Consider the following 19,895-nt stretch of genomic DNA (forward strand, 5'->3'; position numbering starts at 1 on the left):
GTGCCTCAAGCAAAACAGTTTTGCACTGGAAACAGCAGTCAGTGTGGTACTGTGGCCAGGCCGTAAAACCACTGCCTGGAGCTTAGGCTGACTTTTGTCTCGTGAGTCAAGCCAGAACGAGGCACATTTGCCTATAAAACACCCACAGCCATACATAAACTGTGAGGTCCAACATCAATGCAGCATTGCCGTCTCATGTGGCAGCGCCTGCTGAAAACTTGCTTTCCGTCAAGGCAGCTCTACTCCCTCATCTCTTGGCAGTACTATGCCAGACACGTTATTTTTAGAATTATTTTCAGAAAACTTGACAAAAACTGGAATGTGTTCTGTGAGCACAGGATTTCAGTTTTAGATATTAAAGCCAGCTCAGACACATAATTATATTAATACAATATATTGTGAAAGAATAACAATATAAATACTGATTACATACTTAAAAGATTTAGGCTTGAAATCATTCCTAAAGAATAAAGCTATGCTTATAGCCTGACACACTATTTATTAAGAGCCTGTACTATTTAACTATCTGTTTTCAATAGTGCTAGGAAATTAAAGAACAATATTGGACTTTATTATATTAAATATATTGACATGCTCTGTCAAAGGCATTCGCTAGACCATGAATGACTTAACAATCAACACACTGCTGTCAATAAAACTGACAGAAGCATAAAAGGGAAAGGAAGCAACTCCACTGGTGAGGGGCAAATCCACGGAAGCCCTTTCCCTGTCAATCAAATACAGGACGAGCAGGAGTATAAAAGCAGCAGTTGTCACCATCTGTCAAAAATCAAATATAAGGTAAGGAAAGCAAAAAGTAATTGCACAATTGAAAGAAAAACAGAACGAACATGCAATATACGCACCACACATACCCAATTTCAGCTGTCGCTTTTAAAGCGGTCTAGGTATCTTCCCCTCTCCATCAGATAGAACGAAGGCCTTGAGAGGCAGAGTTGGTTTAAGAAAACTCGTTTTTCCAGTGGAAATGCGCAGACCAGCTTAGACATAGACTTGGAGAAAAGTAATTAACATAACATGAGACCATCTCAACTGAAGGGGTTTTATACCAAAGTCAACACTTTTTCTTTTCTGGTTTCTTTTCTGCAGCTGCATAAAGCTACACCCTTTCCAAAGGTTCCACACTTAAAAAGGTTATGTTTCTGCTCACTGTCATGAGCAAAATCTTTAAACTCTCGTATCATAACCTGACCATTTGATGACTTCTGAATTCTGAAAACCATCTAAAATAATGACTCAGAAGAAGAAAAAAATATGAGCCCACCCAGCTGAAATGAACCCGCCATTTTAACACTCTAGCTGGATTTGGGGGGTAAGTACAAAAATAACAGACTGATGTGACACAATTCCAGTGTTCTCCTCTTGGATGACAAAATATGGAGGACAGGCTGTCTCTCCTCTGACTTTCCACAGAGTAGTTTCTTTAACTAATTAATTACTTATTTTCTAAATTAAAATCTGTGTGCCACAGGCTGTAGTGTGGATGATGGAAACGCAGGGAAAGTGGTCCTCTGTTCATGAATACAATTTGGCCAGCGAATACTCCACTCAAAACTTAACATGAAAGCATCACAAAATTACTCCTGGTGACCGGATAAACACTGCTTCACATGAGGTTCATCCCCGAGCGGTCAGCTGGGAAAAGCATGCTCGTGCAACATGCCATCCTCTCCTCTAGATGAAGATCAAGCGAGTTCAATTTACACGAGGAAAATGGATAATTTTCTTTTGCTGCCAAACATGAAAATACACCATTTAACAAGCTGCTAACTTTCTTTCCCCATTCTTCTAATAAATTGCCAAAAGTACATGTAGTAAAGGTAAAGACAACCAAATACAGCATATCCCAGTCAAGGACTATTAACCAATACAAGTACTGAGCAGAAGTAGCATTTTCTGACCATACTAGCTATCTCAAAGATGATGGTGAGGAAGTCACACTGCCTATCTCAAGTACTTTTATAACCTGCATTAAAGTCACAGCCAAAAAAATCTCCCAAGACAACTTTATTCTGTGCATTGTCATGGTGGAAACTGAGGGAAGGTGTTTCTGCACCTGGGGGTCAATGCCACTGCCTCCACTTCTGCCGATGGGAACCTAAGGCACAGGCTTGAACACTTCGCTCAAAGCCTCACGAGAAGTCTGGGATGAAACAGGGAACCGCCCTGTCTTTTTAGCTAGGGACGTAAGGATGCCATCACGCTCCCTCCTGTCACACATCTTGCACCAGCCCCAAGCAGCCGGGGTGAACTTGCCAAGATTATCTAGAGTTCTGGGAAAGGTTATGTCTCCCTCAACAGGATGACATACCAGACGCGTTTGAGTACTCTGCCTCACGGGAAAATACAACATGCCCAGGAATGGTTACGTATGCAAATTTATATGCTGAGAATTAGCAGAGGATGAAATTAGTTTTTTCAGAGTTGTCACCTGCAAAGTAGTTTCTTTTTACTCTTCCTCCCATCTGCTTTAAAAAAAAAAAAAAGAAAAAGGGGGACAAGGCACACTATAGATACATATATATATATTGAAAAAAACCCTACATATCTCTCTCTATATATATCTATCTATATAGAGACATATAAAACCCCACAACCCAAACACACACCACAAATCACTTGTTACTTTTACAATATTCAGAAGCAACAGTCTTTTCAGGTGGATTACCTCAAAGGGCAAGGACAAGAGCATCAAGAAACTACATAAAATGCTATCCTTGCTCCAGACAGGTTCTTCACCTTTGAAAGAAACAACAAAACACCAAAACAACAACAACAAAAAGACTCTCAACAAAGTAAAACCACCTTTAATTAAATTCCTACATAAACCAACATTTCTATGCAAAACAACTGTTTAGTCAAAAAGTAAATATATACGTCTAATTCTCTTTCAAATGTCAAGAAGGATTGAGAGCTACCAGTGTTCCTTGGAGAACAAGCAGTAGTTAAAGTCTATCTGGCTGATGTTCAGACACAGTATGTTACATCTTTTAACCAGCAGTTCCCTATTGCACGTAACAGATTTGCTCTCCATTCAAGCACCTAAAAACCTGGTACCTCACTAAATAAATTAAAACAAATCCAGTTTCTTCAGCAACCATCTTCAACATATATATCTTGGTAAAGCAACATTACTGCAAGCTTTTTATAAATACAGAAAGAAAAGATTAATGACTTCAGTGGTGTTTTATGGAATGACCTTTTCCCATAAACACTTGATTTTCCAAACATTTAGGGGTTTTTGGTATGTATGCTCTAAAAAGCACTATGTGTAGTATATTTAATGAAGATTTTCCATACATGAGTCAGTACATGGGCACGGCACAATCTGAGATAGGAATTTCCATGTAAGGCTGTGAGGAGCTTCCTGCTGAACCTGAAATAAACGTGCCCCTTAAGGGGCTGAAAGCAAAGCCCCAGAGGCCGAATGGGAGACCATTACCCAGGAGGGATTCTCAGAGACATTTGGAATTGGCCCCTTACTGAAGGGCTTATTTTGTGTGTGCTATGTCAGAGGAACAAAACTGTGCAACCCTGAACATCTGGACGCTGCATCACTTTCAAAGGTCTCCCCCCACCATGTCTCGCCCCTCCTCATCTTACGCATGTCTACTCTTCTTTTGGCAGCAGTATAGGACATTAAGCAGCTCCCTGTAGTACAAAGATACTGTAGTTGCTATTTATAGTAGAATTAATGCATCTGTGCCAGTAGGGCAGAGTTCTTATGAAAAATATACACAACATGGTCATTTTTAGCCAGATTAGGATATATATAAAAAAAATGTAAAGTCCCAACTTTAAAGAAAGAACAGTTCTGTCAGAGGTCTTCAAACCTCCCGAGTATGTTAGAGTACATTACCCTAACGTATAAAAACAAATATTTACACCTCCATAAAGTACCAAAGAATCTTTAAAAATGCCTAGTAGCTCTCAGCGTGCAAAGTCAGCAGGAACTGATTATCCAGGATGTTCACTATTTGTAGAGACAGTCTTGGAATCAAGCATTCACAAGCAGAGTGCAAAAGACTCAGGAATTATTTCAGCCCATTTCTTTTTGTTGTTGTTTTGTTCTATTTCATATTTAAAATGTTTCATTCGTCCATAACTACAGGTCCCCTTTAAAAACACTTATCAAGGTAACATCCAGCTTAGTGCAAATGCAAAAATCTTCTAGGATCTGTAATCTTTTCGAACCGTGTGAGCCATCCAGTTCACTTTAGTAGTCCAACTTTCCCGGAGCGCTTCATCAAACTTTTGCTTAAATTGTTTTAGTGCTTCTTCCTCACTCTTCCCTAAGGCAAGAGAGTCCTAAGATGACAGAAAAACAAGTACTGTTAGGAATTTTAAAAACCACAGTTAGGGCCTCCTTCACCTTTCAACATGAAACCACATTCTGTTTTTTCCTGTTTTGACACTTTTTTACCTATTATTCACTGATCAATACATCTGTTGTATTTTCTGGGCTTAAAGATAAAACTAAAGAAGAATTAAGCAAATGATGTTTACCTTTGCAGGTCTACACTAGTGCATGAGCCAAGACACAAAACACCCCTGAAATGACTACATTTACAATGCAGGGATGCTGAACTCGTTATAGAATGGCTGAGAGGAACGTATATTCATAGCTTCCTTTGACTGCTAGGACTGACTACAGACCTTGTTCTATAGAGCTGAAAAAGAAAGCTTTGAGAACTATGCAGAAATCCTGAGAGAAATGGAAAACCATTAAAATGTATTTATCTTAGAATCAAAATTCACATACTTGAAAAATGCTAAGTCCTGCTGTGCTGTAAATCTTACATTACCTTGAGATACTGGATGTCCTTGACAGAGGTTAGCTCTGGAAGCCCTGCAGTTAACATCAGTGCAAAGAGTGTAATAAACAGGTTTCCATGTTTTCGCAGAATCAAGTATGCTTCTTCACAATACTGGCGGAACCTTCACGTTCAACCACAAAGCACATGCAATGAAGACAACACACGAGAACTCACACAGTTGACCAATATATGTAACAATTTCCAAAAACTGTTATCCAGTCTAACACATGTATCATAGCAATACAGTAGCAGAAAGGACAGAGATGTCTACAGAGCCTCCAATGCATTCCCAAAAAAATATCCCACATATCTCCAACAAGCCCTTAAAATGTTGGTACAAAACACAAAAAGTTAAAAAAAAAACACCACCACAAACACTCTTCTTCAGAAAGAGCAAAAATGCCAAAAGGTAATGCCAGCGTTCCATCTCCCTGAGAATTTGTTAGGTGAAACACCCCGACGATCCTATCTAGTGGACATACAGTGGAAAAACAAAAGCTCTGTAACAGTCCCTACCAATCCAGCCTGTCCCTGTAAGGTAATGCCATCCTGTAAACCTGGGCAAAATTGAACCCACTGCCAGAGCTGGCATAGAGACCCATCACGCAGGCGCTTGAGAACTTGCCTAATGCCCCCAAACGTGCCACTGTCCAGCATCTAATCTGTAAATTTCCACAGGAAATGCGACTAAGATGACAAGTCATACTCCAAACAGTAAATTCTCTTCTGAGGCATTTTTCAAGTGAAAGTGGAATCCTACTGCCATTTAAAGTATTCCATATTCCCCATCTCTTGCAATAGCACAGTCACCTAACAGCGTTTACTTCTTGGTTTTAAAAACAGAGCTACAGGTTGATTTCCTCACTCTCCAGGAAAGACATGGGTCACTGGCAGTTGTTTTCCACTCTTCCTAGACACACATACATACATACATACAGCTTCTTCTACCAGGAGTAGCGAGAAGACTTATCAAGCCATACCTAAGTACTTAATTTCATCTCTCTGCCAAGAAATTCCTCCTCCTGTGAAAACTGAGAGCAGAGAGAGAGCAAAACATTCAGAATGCCCCTCCTGCCAATTGGTGAGAATGACATAGAAGGGAAGAAGAAGAACCCACCTCAACAGGTAGGGTCACAGAGGGGTAGTTGTCCTTTGTCACATGCTTTTATGTTCCACTGCAGCTCTCCAACCCAAGATGGGAAGAGGCATACGAAAGTGCTGGATTACTAGCACATGGCTCTATAGGCCTAAGCATCTAAGGAAGGTCAGGATTGATTAGCACACTGAATGCGCGCTGATGGACAGGAAGGGCAGCAGGGAGCCTTTTTCTAAGTCCAGTGCTAGTCTGTGGAATCCCTCCCTAGTGCCCAGTGAAGATAAAAAAGATGAGCCCAGAAGCATCTGCCATCTCCTGGTGGAGGAGATAAAAAGGAACTGTATCTTTCCACTGCAGAGCTGCACTTTCTGATCTATAACGTAACTTGTATATATATTTTATCTCGGGTAGAGAAGTAGCTAGCATTGTAAATGCATGTTGGCACACTTCCACACAAGCACAAATGAGCAAACCAAACCCAGAGAGGTTCCTGGTGTGCCGGAAATTATCACCAGAGATCATCTCAGTTACAAAAGGAAGAAATCAAAACTAACACTTACCGACCAAATTTTTCAGTGTTCCCTGTTTTTCCTTGTTGAATAACATGAATGAAATCATAGGTGAGTATGAAAGGTACCCGCTCCCTTTTAATTCCAAACTTGGACTTGAAGTTTCCCAGAATATGCCCAAAATCTATATGAAAAAGCTAAAAAAGAAAATAGAAGTGAAAATTAATTTCTCCCATGAAATATTTCACTTTTCTAATATCTCTGCAGGATGCTGGTATCAAGAACAGTTAACTTATAACTACTCTCCACAGCCCATGGTTTCAATCCTTGGGCAGTATTTGGTTTTAAAATGTTTCAAGATTTATTTAAAGTCAGTGACAACATCCATGCTCTTACAAGCCACCACTGCTACAAATCAGTGTGCAAAAGATTATCTTGGGTTTAAGCTTCTGATGTCTGCCAACAGACATCAGGTTGGTAATCAGACAGAAAAACGAGCCCAGTGATGAGCCCACGCGGCTCAACATCATCATATCCAAGGGCTTCCTACATAAGTCAGGAGCAAAGCTAGGAGAACTTCAGTTAACCACAAGGAACCTGTGATAGTTCTCCTGTTTCAGAATCAAAGATAAGGGCATTTCAGCTTTCTTTTAGTAGGCAAAAACTTAAAAGAATACTGTAAATGTCAACAAAACTCTCACTGTTATAACCCTTGCTAGCTTCACAGGCAGAATAATTTCAGTAAAATCAGACAAGTTACAGTAGAAAGTGACAAACAGGAAAATAAATTTCCAAGAGTTTACTTAGGTTCTAGGTTTTGACACTTACGAGTCACAGCATTATGCTGGTACTGAGTTCCATATTGAAAATTTCTGCAGAGAGGCGCTGTAGAAAGCAACTTCAGGAAAACTACACTGCTCGAAACTGCAATTCATTTATTTTTAAGGATGGTCTTTTGCAAGATACCCTAAGACTACTTTTATTCAATGAATCTGAACCATTAAAGTCGTTAGGTCTTTTGGATGTTCTGAAAAAGTTCTATAGGACAGCCTCCCTTGATATACAATTGCCTACACACTGGTCGGTTCTTCCACTAGTCTTACATTTCCTCTCTTTGAAGCTCTCCTCAATTCTCAGTAGACAGAGACATCAGTTCTAACAATGTGCGTATTTAGTTTTACTGGGACATTAAAGAAGTTAAAGTTCCCAAGGCAATTCTTGCAAACAGAGATACCATAGCTATTCTGCCTACAGAAGCGATTTTTACCTGACCGTTTTTTCTGACCATGATGTTGTCACTGTGTCTGTCACCAATCCCCAACACGTAAGTAGCTACACAGTAGCCAGCACAAGACAGAGTAAATTCTTCAATGGCTCGATCCAAGTCATCTCTGTAACCACAAAGACAAACAATATTGGCGCATACTACTGGTAATTCATGTCATGCCTTGACCTCAAAAAGGATTTTTGCTTGTTTAAACCAGAAGCCCATTTAGGATGCTGTAAAACTAGACTCATTTGAGAGAACATGCTGTCAAAAGTAGCTATGGAGAATAAGAGAAATGCAAATATTATGAAAGGTAACAACATCAAGACTTGAGACCCATGTAGTTTTCTTGGGTTGGTTGGTTTCTTTCGCCAAATCTAGTACAACAACATGGAGTCAAAATGCTGCCAATGCCAGAATTTCAGCTGGATCGTTGTTTGAATTCCAAGGGCACCATCAATCTGAGTCAGAATTTGACACACTGTGGCCAGGAAGGCCACACATTCCTCAATACTGAAACAAAAACTTACAGGAATTTTGCAGATTACACTATAGAAGTAACTGTAGAAATTACCCTAAATTGTATTCCTTCAGCCAGTTTAGGAGAGCATCTTTGTTGAAGGCAGCAGCAGCAGCAACATTGCTACTATTTAACTGAATGTCAGCAATGGTTTCTGAACTAGAAACAGCCTCAATAAGGCCAGAGTGATCTCCAGTTGCTAGACAGCCATATGGCAATATCCTGAAACAAAACACAGATTCATGTTAAAAACAAAAGATAGTAAGAACACTTCTTTCTTCAGTGTTCCAACATTCCGAGCGGGCTGAATACTCATGCTAACTTGAGCATTAAACTCTCAAAGGTTAACACACAGATATTGCTTGCAAAGTTAAAATACCAGCATTTAAAATGTTAATTTTTCCTATTACGTACATGTCTGTAAAAAAAGAAATTATAGGCAACCCTGATTTTTCCCTTTCACTAGGGAACACAGTTACTTGTCATTTTATAGGAGAAACCGTAGAGGGAGCTCTTTGTTTTCATTTGTTAATTTACTGGCCAAACAGACAGTACCTTACACTCATATTCATTCTAGACTAAACTATTTGTGTAAATGGGAAAAAGGACCTTACCCTTTCCCCCTGTTCTTCCTCTTTCAACTTAAAATGCTAGAAATCCTTTCAAATATAAACGTAACATCTTACAAAACTCTAACTAATTTTAAGCATAGAAACCTAATGAAAAACAGGAATAAGTCTTTTAACCCTTCTGATATATAAGAATATTCCTGTGCATTCACATGCTGTGCCTAGTGAAATATCTACAACAATATTGTTGCATTAAAATAGGACACAGTTAGAGATATGAATCAAGGAGAGACATGTCTAAATAGATAAGTGTATTTTTCCAAAACATTTCCTCACTCCAGATGCTTAAAATGCTGAACAGAATGGCAGCTGCGATGGGAGCTCACTGTATGCAATGGAAACTTAAAGCAAACTCTTCAAAGGCATAGCGTCACAAATGGAGGGGTCTACTCTCGTGCTACAGGACTATTATTTCAATTCTGGTCATGGATCCGTGTACAAAAGCATGGATGCCCATGCAAATGTAACTGCAGCACACAAGCTATAGACCAGCACCCACTAACTTAGAGAGCTGTATAAAAAATTGCAGGACATACTAAAATCTCTGTGTGTGTGCATGTGTGTGCATATATACATATATAAAGAAAAAGCACTGCTGGTGGAGCGGTGGAGTTGTCATCAGTATTTATATATAAACAGATATTAAGTTTGATTGCTCCAAAGCAGAACAACATCTCTTAACCAACACAGCCTATTTATCCCAAGCCACATAAGAAAAAGAAATAAAATTCTAGATTAAATTAATTGGAACTTTTTGGAATAATAGCTATTAGATAACAGAACAGTTTCTCTACCTCAGTGATAGCACACAACTGAAGCGGCACAAGTAGTAGTAATTACATAGTTGGGGACTCCTCTACTGGCAACAAAGCGAACTGAAAACCAGATTCAACAGGGTATTTAGAGAACACTCAACTTCAAAACAAAACACACAAAAAAGCAGCTGTGCAGATTTGGAACCTTCTTCCCGTTTCCATTCTATTTCCCAGTTAAAAACCCCAACTCTCCAGACCAGAGGGTTCTCACAATGAAGAGAAGGGTATCTGTAATTACTGAACACCAGCGTTCATGATACAAGGAAGCACGGCCCATCCTTATCACGACATGACAAATGTAAGCCAAATATTGCCAGGTTAAAGTGCACACTGGCCTTCTTCCATGGCATTTCAACCCATCCTACTTGCAGCTTAACTGGGCACATGTCCAACAACTTCCCCTTCAAAAGCATGCAATGATGAAAGCCTTCAGCCCCTTGAGGACTGTGTGCTTACAACTGGAGGAAAAAACATCCTTGTCAGAGAGACAGTTTGACAGGAGTCAAGTTAGGGACAAATCCTCTGGGCCCTTTCCATCTCATCCTGGTCTTTCTGACTTCAACATCTGTCAGCAGGATATGCTCCCTGCTTTTTAACGCCAGTGAAGACCACAGACAGATCAATACAGCAATCCTGGGCAGGACAGAATATTTTCTTCTTCACTCCATTTAATTCTGTTCTTTATTTCAAGAGTTTAATTCTCCAAAGCAGTATCTTTCCAAATAAAACATCAAGTTCTGGTAACTGATCAACACATTCTCTGTAGCTTCAGGCCCAATGGTTTAAAAATAATGACATTCTTCAGACTTGTAACAAATCTATTTTTCAGTATGTTTGTCAACTCTGATTTCATTCATACACTGCTACTTAACATCAGACTTCACACACATTAAGGGAAGTGAAAATGAAAACTCACTATAAATAGGCTATGAAATAAAGAAGTAGTTTGGAGAACTCCCTCTATCTGTCCAAAAAGTAACCAAGTACTCAATACTTTTATGACGATTTACCACAGCAAGGGTCACTCAAACTTAGGATTTTCCGTTGCTGTTACTTTACTAATTTCTCCCTTAATACAATTTCAATGCTGTAATATAGGTAAAGCAGCAGAAATACTTTCTGATACAAGGATTACTCTAAGAGATACAACACTGCAGACTCCACAGCATGCTTGGAAAGACAGATGTTATGCTCCTCTGCTGTGACATGTATTTGTAATATTTAAACATTCCTCACAGAAATGACAGAAAGTTATGTAATCTACTACAAGTATGTCCATACACATGACTTCAGACTTTTTAAAAGCAAAATAACTCAAAGAGTTGTAACTTTTCAGGGGGTTTGAACCTCTGGAAGTCTTATTTTGTCACTCTGCAGAAGCAACTTCAATACAAATACCATTTAACTTAATAAGTTTGTTCCATAATTGCCCATATTTGAAGTACAAGAAACAAGTAGAGATAAACTACAGAAAGAACCAAGGAAGTCTGGCTGCACATGCTCACTAATGTCTTAGGCCAATTATTTCCCGCTCAATTTTCAGGTAATAGGTTGTCTTATAAATGAATAGGTATGGGGATTAACTAAAGAATATGCTTTTTTGGTTTTCTCATTTCTCTCTGGTATTTGACTGACTGACATCTAAGGTAAACTGACTCTCAGCCAGACTTCTCTAAACAACAGAGCAGTGTTCGTCTGAGTGATGGTCTTTGCTGTCTAACGGTTGGGTCTGTAGCGAGAAGCAGATGCAATTTGCATCTCAAGTTTTAGTCAGTGATGCACTCCCCAGTCCATCCAGCAATAGCCCAGGACGAAGGGCCTTGGGAGTACAGTGTTGGCATCCTCCCTCATACACATAGTTCCTTTTCTGATGCAAACCCTGGTCTTGTTCTGGTATTTAGTCAGAATGCACACACAGGAACCTAGACAACAAAACACACCAGGTGTGAAAGAGGCCAGTTTACCCACCAAACAAATTATCTGACAGTTAAACAAACAAACCTTTCTCCTCCTTCAGCTTTAGAGATCTCAAAACCAATATATATCTGGTGTTCCTCTCCAGAGCTGAGAAATCCCATTGGCAATATCGTGCTTGCTTTAGACACAGACTGAGATTTCATTTTAAATTACTACTAAATAACTGACTGCAGATTGCAGTGCAATTATAAGGAAACTGATCCTATCCCAAACTCCTCGATGGCAGCTTATTGGCTGCCATCTGATCCATGCTTCATAGAAGCTGTACAAATTGCTTGTGGCAAGATATTATTGATTGGAAGACAGAGCCAAACAGCAAGTGCTTCTGCTCTTACACTGGTGAAACAAGTGAGAAGGCCTGCTTTTTTTACTTGAATGGAGTTACCAGACTTTCTGTACTGGAAAAAAGTTGAAAAGCACAAAATCCATTGTGCAACCACAGAAGGAAAAAGGGAAGCAACAGCTTCAGGGAAACTAAAGCCTCGTGGATGATACAAGGCAAGAAGAAAAGACTCCACTCATTCGTATGCACATATGAAGTTACATTTTTCAGGAAAGCAGATCTATTTGACACTACTTTTTTGCCTGACACCATGCCTCTTACACAAGCAAAAAGAACCAAGCCAACAAGTCCTGACTCGTGAACAAGGCAACAGAACTCATTACCACTGCTGTTAATTCATAGATTTTGGAGTTACCTCTTCTTGAGAGGCATGTACACGGTAAACATGGAGATCACAAAGTCTTACCCTCTTAGCTGTGTCCTCATGCTCCAGGAATTTGGAGTGCTGTTTTGTTCAATTCTGTTTTCAGTTAAGGCCATTTCAGAGCCTTCCCTTGGCAACTGCCTGGTTAATCTCTCTTTGATAGACATAGAATTGTAACCCTGCCTCAATCCCAGAATTTTATTTTATAATCATAACTATGAGAGGATGAATGGAAGGAAGATGTTCCCAGTTAAGTAAATAAATTCAAGAGGCCAATAACAGAGCTTCAATTCTCACTAGGCACTTCCCTTTTCTACTTTTTTTCTTCCCAGAGTTTTAAGAAAAATTTTGGACAGAGCCACTTTTTGGTTTTCCTTTGTTGAGTTTAAAAAAATGCCTTAGTCAGGAAAAGCATATTTGATGACTCCTAATCACTATTCCTGTTTGCTAGGCATGGTGTGTGGCCCAGGCTGGAACGACAAACAATGCTTCTGGGAAGGCAGCAACCAAAGGATGCCTCATCTGGGATTCCACAGCTGCCACAGGCTGTCCTTGCCCCTAAATGCTGGATCAGTCTCCTCACAGTCTATTTATAATGACATAAATTATCTAACGTTTCCTCACATCAGTGTTCAACTTAACACACATTCAGCCACCTCATCGCAAACATACACTTCCAGAAACAATTTATTATTCACATTCCTACCTTATCCCATAATTCAGTCCCAGGAATCTTTCCATAAGCAGCGTAAGTAACAAGTTTATGATTTTACTTATCTGTGTGGGCTGGTGTTATGTGCCTTATGAAGCTCCCACTATTATGCTTGAACCACAAAAAATTTGAAATGAGCTCAAAGAATCTAAATGAAGTATTTCAAGTCGTATTTAAAGTACTTCTAGCCTTATAAACAACACTTAAACATAAAGGATTACAGCTCTTTCACAGGCATACAAAATGGAATTTATGGTCTCCAAATGGTTTATAATCATGTGAAACCCAGCATCTCCTTTAGAACCATTTTCCTAAAAAGAAATTAGAATTTGAGAATTGTATTAACTAAAACTGGTGCATAGATTTGGCTGGAAAAGTTTCCCATGTACTAGAGGGTAGTCTGGAGCCCTCAGCACAGGAAAGACATGGAGCTGCTGGGAGTCAGCCCAGAGGAGGTGACAAAAATGCTCAGAGGGATGGAACACCTCTGCTGTGAGGACAGGCTGAGAGAGTTAGGGTTGTTCAGCCTGGCGAGGAGGAGGCTCCAGGGGGAGACCTTATTGCAGCCTGCCAGTGCTTAAGGGGAGCTTATAAGAAAGATGGGGACAGACCTTTTAGCAGGGCCTGTAGCAACAGGACAAGGTGTAATGGTTTTGAACTAGTAGACTAGGTATAAGGAAGAACTTTGTCACAATGGTGAAGCACTGGCACAGGTTGCCGAGAGAGGTGGTAGATGCCCCATCCCTGGCAACATCCACGGTCAGGCTGGACGGGGCTCTGAGCAACCTGATCTCGTTGAAGCGGTCCCTGCTCACTGCAGGGGGTTGGACTAGATGGCCTTAAAAGGCCCCTTCCAACCCAGTGATTCTGTTACTCTGTATGACTTCTAGACAAAGAAGTCATGCTTATCTTAGCAAGCATGTGAAGGTAAGAAAGCTGCTTTGCAAAAGACTTTGGAAGATACAGAGACATTTCTGGTCCGAAAGATGTTTTCTGACATCCAAGTAGTGTTTTATCAGGAAAAGAATGCAAAGTGGGACTTCAGAATGTATGTTGAAGATGTTCATAATGACTGTAAGTCTCGATGATTACAGCAGTAAGAGGATTGCTCACAGCAGGAAGAGAAAGTGGCTACTACAAAAAATAGTTGAGCTTATTGCTATTTACGCAACCGATTAAAAAGTAACTAGCTTAACACGGGAGGAGATAATCGCCCTAGAGACTTGAAAATCCTGCATCCCTCTTCATCATTCTGAAACAAGTTTTCCAAATGCTGGAAACTCCTGTACTCATGGTATCTTGGAAAGGCTTATTACTTGATTTTGAGAGAAGTGGCTTTGCAGAAGCAGCAGAACAAATGAGAAGATTCTTCTCAAATGGAGTACTTCTGCCCTAACAGGGTACTTAAATTATGAGTTTTCATTTCTGCTGTAAGTTTACAACCTCAAAAAACCTGCCCAAAGGAAGCAGAAACGGAGGCTTTAGCATGAAATATGGCAAGTTCAATACCATAAAAACCTCTTTAGTTCTTTAGTACAAATGCACTAGGACACTACGCTTTTTCTCCACTGACTTTATAATGTCTGGGTTAGAACTAATTCAATGAAATGGCATTGAAAAGTGAAATTTTAAAGAAGCTGCAACTTTTTTCCCCCCAATATAGTAGTGATTCTAACTATATCACACCTCCTGTCAACCTCATCTTACTGTATAATCTTGTCTTACTCTTGAATGACTCTCCACTATTTATGATGATTCAAAAATACAACTGAAAACATCCAGTAGCTGAGATTAGCAGGTGGTAAGCATGAAACAGGTCCAAGTACTTTTTCTTACATACACACTTAAATAATAGAAGTTGTTCACCGCAGGATACTGACAAGGCCAATAATATAAAAATTCCTGTATAGACTCCAATGATAATTCACTTGTTATCAGCCTCCAGGCAGAGTATGTAGTTGTCCACCCATCCAGACTAACGTCCTAACTCAAAAGGCAAGAATATTATGGGAGTCAGATGCAAAAACCTTGCTAAAGTCAAGGTAAGGACATCCACTACTCTTTCCCTCCCTCAAAGAAGGCAACTGCATTAGCTGGGCATGGTTTACCCTTGGTAAATCCATAGTGACTGTTCCCAACCATCATCACCATCATCATTTTCTTTGTGCAGCAGCACTCCTAGAAGAGAAGCACAAGCAACTAACTTCTCCTCTCCAAAACCCTCATCTTCACGAGCCTGTTATGTAATTAACACAAGACAGACATTCCTCTGTTAAATTTTGTAGGAAATAGATCACAAGTAAAAAAATTATTCAGACAGTAATACTTTCATTTGTGGCCACAGCAGCACAAACCATACACTTAAGAAATAAGACCAAGAGAAGTTAGTAAGAAAATGGTAAAAAGAACCACCTGTATTTGTGCATTCCACAACTCTAGAATTTTACTGGTTGAGAATTACCATTATAAAGAATCTCAAGTCTCCTACTCCCCTGCCCCCAAATTACCCGTGCTTAAAGCTGACTAGTTTCTAGACTGGGTTCTGCCAATTAGCTCTACCTATTAGAGAATCTCGAGGTGTATTCCAGATGCAATCCTCAGCAGCTAACTTTCAGCCAGCAGATCTGTGTTCTGCGTTTGTACCTCACTTGCACATGTGTATTAGAACTTAAGAGTTGCAGTTCCCATAATTGCTAAGTCCCCATTTTTGCATATGCCTGGAAAATCAGTGACTGTTAATACCCAAGTTTGTTACATGAGGAGTTTATGAAAAAAACCTCCGTTTGGAAAGGTCATAGACACAAACAAACAGGAGGCACAAAACTTCCTTGCTGGACCCTTAAGAATTGTTTTCTGACCTCATACAATGCTTTTTATCGAGGTGATTTTCAAGGGATGAAAAGAGTGAACTTTTTTCAGTTGTATGTAAGAGAACAGTGTAATTTATAATCAGCATGGCAACTTAAATAAACAACAAGAGATATGGTGCACCAGGAAAAATATTCCACTTGTTAATAACAAAAATCCCAAAGTTTCACTTCTCCCATTATTTATTTTCATGGCTAAATTCTTTTGTAATGTGGGCCACCTAGGGAATGAAATGGTAAGAGAAGCCATCTAATTAGTTAAGGTAACTGCTTCTATAGCCTGTTCACCTTGGGTATGACAATTGAAACCTTTGTGCATCGATACAGATGTTTAGAAGGGAGGCATTAGGGAAGGCATTTAAAGAACAGGAAAGCCTGACTGCTAAAAGTAGACTCCCCATCCAAATAAACCAGCCCTTAAGAGATCCTTACCGGAGATCCAGGCCAGCTTCTTTCCAAAGTATGTCCATCAAACGCAAAATCTGGAGTGTCAACATGTCCTGTCGGAGATCTGTAACGACAAGTTGGAACTGCTACTTCAATTTCTCAGTGTGTTGTAGACAAACTTTCTAATGTTTGTAAGGCCTTCAGAAACAGGTATCTAAAAATACTCATCAGGCCTAAAGGTTAAAGTGGGATTAACCGTAATTATACCATGACTGATAACAACTATACTTTGAAATCCAGTCAGAAGAAGATGCTTAATTTGTTTCCTGAATGTTAGAGTAAACCACGTTTATATTATGGCAATACAGAGCAACACAGCTTAAGTGCAAGTGTGGGAACAAAGAAGGAAAAGGAAAAAAAAGTACAATTTTCAACACTGCTTACCATCACCATTTTTAAAGATGATCCCTACAAGATCTCCTCCAAACATTTTATTGTTGTATACTATCCATAGAGGCTTCATTTTAGAATCCATATATCTACACTTGTCAACACTAGAAGAAAACACAACAAAAATTTTAGTCAAATAAGAATAGTTCAACTGAAAGGGTTTAAACATTGTTCAGAACACAACAGAACACATAGACTTCCAGTTTGGAAGTACTTAAATGTTATCTCTTCATTCTACTTTCCATGCTATGAGGACTTACCACATTATGAACGTATCTGTTACAGATGGAATGTACTAAATACTGTGACTGGCATACACAACTCTAATGCTTAAATTAAGCGCCCGAATTTTCAGAGAAAATAGTTTTCTTTATATCCTTTCCCATCAATTTTTAGACTTTATGTTTAAGTGCTGTTGAAAGTTTTAACGACTTTTTTGCTTATTGTTATAAACAGAAGCCAGGACTGTGGTCTAATTTACTTTTAGGCTTCTATTAAATATATTTAGCTATGGTAATGCATTGACTAAGAGAGTATTAAGTTCCATACTGGATCACAAAAATCTTCTAACTTAACTGATATCTCAACCTTAGGAAGATTCCCAACAGACCTTCTCTCACTACAAAAGTTCCCTCTAACAGCGTATCGGCTGAACAATACAGCCAAAGGAAGTTAAAGCACGTATGTGTTTCTGCTTTACTGTTTCCATGCAAAAGCTACAGTGAAATGTTGTTTGCTCATTCTTAACTTACTGTAGTTCTGAAAGTATAACAGAAGGATTCAGAGGAGACTGGAGGTCAGAAAGTGCTTCTCGGTAAGCATTTTGTTTCAAACACGTATGCATTGCATCTTTTCCTTTTGCTTTGCTTTGCTTCATGGCATTCAGCTTAATTAGACTATTTAAAGTCTTCATTTTATTAAGGGCTTCCACCTGAAAGAGATTATCTTTAAAAGACACTGCTCCGATTTTACACATAATACAATGCAGAATCCCATTTCAAAACAAAACAAAGTATTAAATAATTCTACCACTTTTTAGAAAGGCAAATAATAGATGGCAATTAAGGTGGCATTCCAGAAGAAATATGAGAATAGCCTTTGCTAAGTCACTCATATACCAGAAATTCCATTTTCATGAGTAACAAACACATGGATGGGATGAAAGCTCCTAAGCTGCGAGTCACTTTTTAAAGCATGATTTAACATTAAAAAAAAAATTTACTAATATATTTTTATGTATGATACATTTATGCAAATTTCTTCTTCAAAATACAATTTTCATCCACTGATTCAACAAAGGACATAACATAGGTGCCTCTATCCATACTGAAGTCAAAAGAAATATTGAGTGCTTCATACTTCTACTAAAAATCAAACATTACTTGAGATGAGCTCTGGATGTAGATACTTCATTGTACACATTCAATTAGTTGCACACAATTCGATATGGCCATATGACTACTCGCAGACAACTCTGACGCATGTAACTACACACACTTTTACAAAGCAGAGTCTTAAATGTTTATTCATTAAAATCCTGATGAAGTTAGGCATGAGGTAAACGCTCTAATCAATTAAGGTGTTCCAAATCATAGTATCTCATCTAAGCAATCTTATTACCAATAGGTTACCTTAAAAATGTGTAAAAAGGCAAGGCAATTATTTGCAATCAATACAGGTGTGTTTAACCCTTTTTTCCCCCTTCTGTTTTGGAAAGGTTTCTACTGAGAAAGTAAGTAAACTAGTGATGTAAATGTAGATAACACCAATGGAGAAAAGCCCTTCAGTAACAAACCTAGATAGCACATACAACAAATTTCTACATTGCATGTACATCCAAGAAACTTGTTAGCCGAATATAAAAGTTGTTGTAACCATCAGCTGTATTTGCGCTGGCCACAGTTAACATGCTCAATAGTACACATTCTCTAGCAAACAGCATGAACTTAGCAATTACAAAAGTTGATTTCTATACAAGGAAGCTTCAGTCTAACTTACAAGGTGCTGAGTCAAAACTTACCGCTGCTACAGACAGACTGAACCCTGCCAGGCAGGATGCTGTGGAAATTGTATGCAGCTTGATTATAAAACCAAGGCAATGGAGACCTGCCAGGTCAGCCATCTGTCAAAACCAAAAGCGCCCTGCTTTTCCACTATTCTAGGAGCTGTACAAACACCAGTGACAAGGGAACAAAATGGAACCTGTGCTGTACAAACAGGAACTTTTTGAAGTATTTCTACTTTGAATTTCTTCCGTGTTTGCACAGTTGGGAATTTTTTTGCCCCTTCTTTGATTGTACTGACATTTGTTTCCTGTGAAGTGCACAAAAACTTTACTGACCTTAGGTCTATTGCTTAAAGCATTTCATCACCTAATATTTTTATGATTTTGACAATACTAACAAGCACACATGTGTAAGAGATGGTCTTTTCAGTGTCCTGTGAACTGCAGTAATAAAGAGCACTACAGTACATTCCTGTTCCGTATACCTCTCCAAGCATAGCTTCAATGCAGGCAGTACCAAAACGGTTAGAAGTAACACTCATCAGCCAAGTATCTACTGAATTAGTCTTTGTGGCCTGACAGAGCAAATACATTAATTCCAGAGAGAGATCATTCTTCAAAGATTTTTATGGTTGCAAGCTAAACTAACTTGCTAAAAATGTATTAGAAACTTCACATATGACTTGTGAATGTCTCTTAATGATCTACTGATACCCTTACTGGTGTACTTAAAAGCAAACATCTCACACTTATTAGGTATTTAAAAGCAAACATGTATCCCTTTTTTCTTTGGTAAATGGCATATCTATATTTACACTAAAATGAGTATTTGCTTTTACTTCAACACCTCTGTTTCCAGGGAGTACTACATTACGCTACAATTCAGGGATTTTTGCATCACCTTTTAACAAAAGCGAAAGCTGCAGGAAGTTGTCCTGCAGCCATCTAAAAGTTTAGCTAGAAATGTAATAGTTTCTATTGAACAAGCTACCTTTGCCAGGGAAAAAAGGTCACACGTTTCAAGCGCACAGAAACCCTCCTTCAGTTAATAATCCAGACAGTCTACTGTTCTATCCAAAATACGTGCATACTGCCAAAAGTACCTCGCATATGTTG

The 19,895-nt window shown here is 38.9% G+C and overlaps 1 protein-coding gene across 2 annotated transcripts in view; it reads right to left on the reverse strand.

Moving 5' to 3' along the window:
- Positions 1-4,191: 4,191 nt before the first annotated feature.
- PIK3CB (phosphatidylinositol-4,5-bisphosphate 3-kinase catalytic subunit beta) overlaps positions 4,192-19,895 on the reverse strand; it is a gene marked incomplete at both ends in the record, with an annotated part of 44,515 nt that continues 28,811 nt past the window's right edge. For both annotated transcript variants that reach the window (XM_082003669.1, XM_082003670.1), the window contains 8 exons: positions 4,192-4,329; positions 4,827-4,959; positions 6,495-6,640; positions 7,711-7,834; positions 8,285-8,452; positions 16,370-16,448; positions 16,769-16,878; positions 17,527-17,705. In XM_082003669.1, coding sequence (XP_081859795.1) covers positions 4,192-4,329; positions 4,827-4,959; positions 6,495-6,640; positions 7,711-7,834; positions 8,285-8,452; positions 16,370-16,448; positions 16,769-16,878; positions 17,527-17,705 — 1,077 coding nt within the window. The remainder of the gene's footprint in view (positions 4,330-4,826; positions 4,960-6,494; positions 6,641-7,710; positions 7,835-8,284; positions 8,453-16,369; positions 16,449-16,768; positions 16,879-17,526; positions 17,706-19,895) is intronic.

Source organism: Phaethon aethereus (assembly GCF_964289735.1).
Source record: "Phaethon aethereus genome assembly, chromosome: 9".
NCBI lineage: Eukaryota > Metazoa > Chordata > Aves > Phaethontiformes > Phaethontidae > Phaethon > Phaethon aethereus.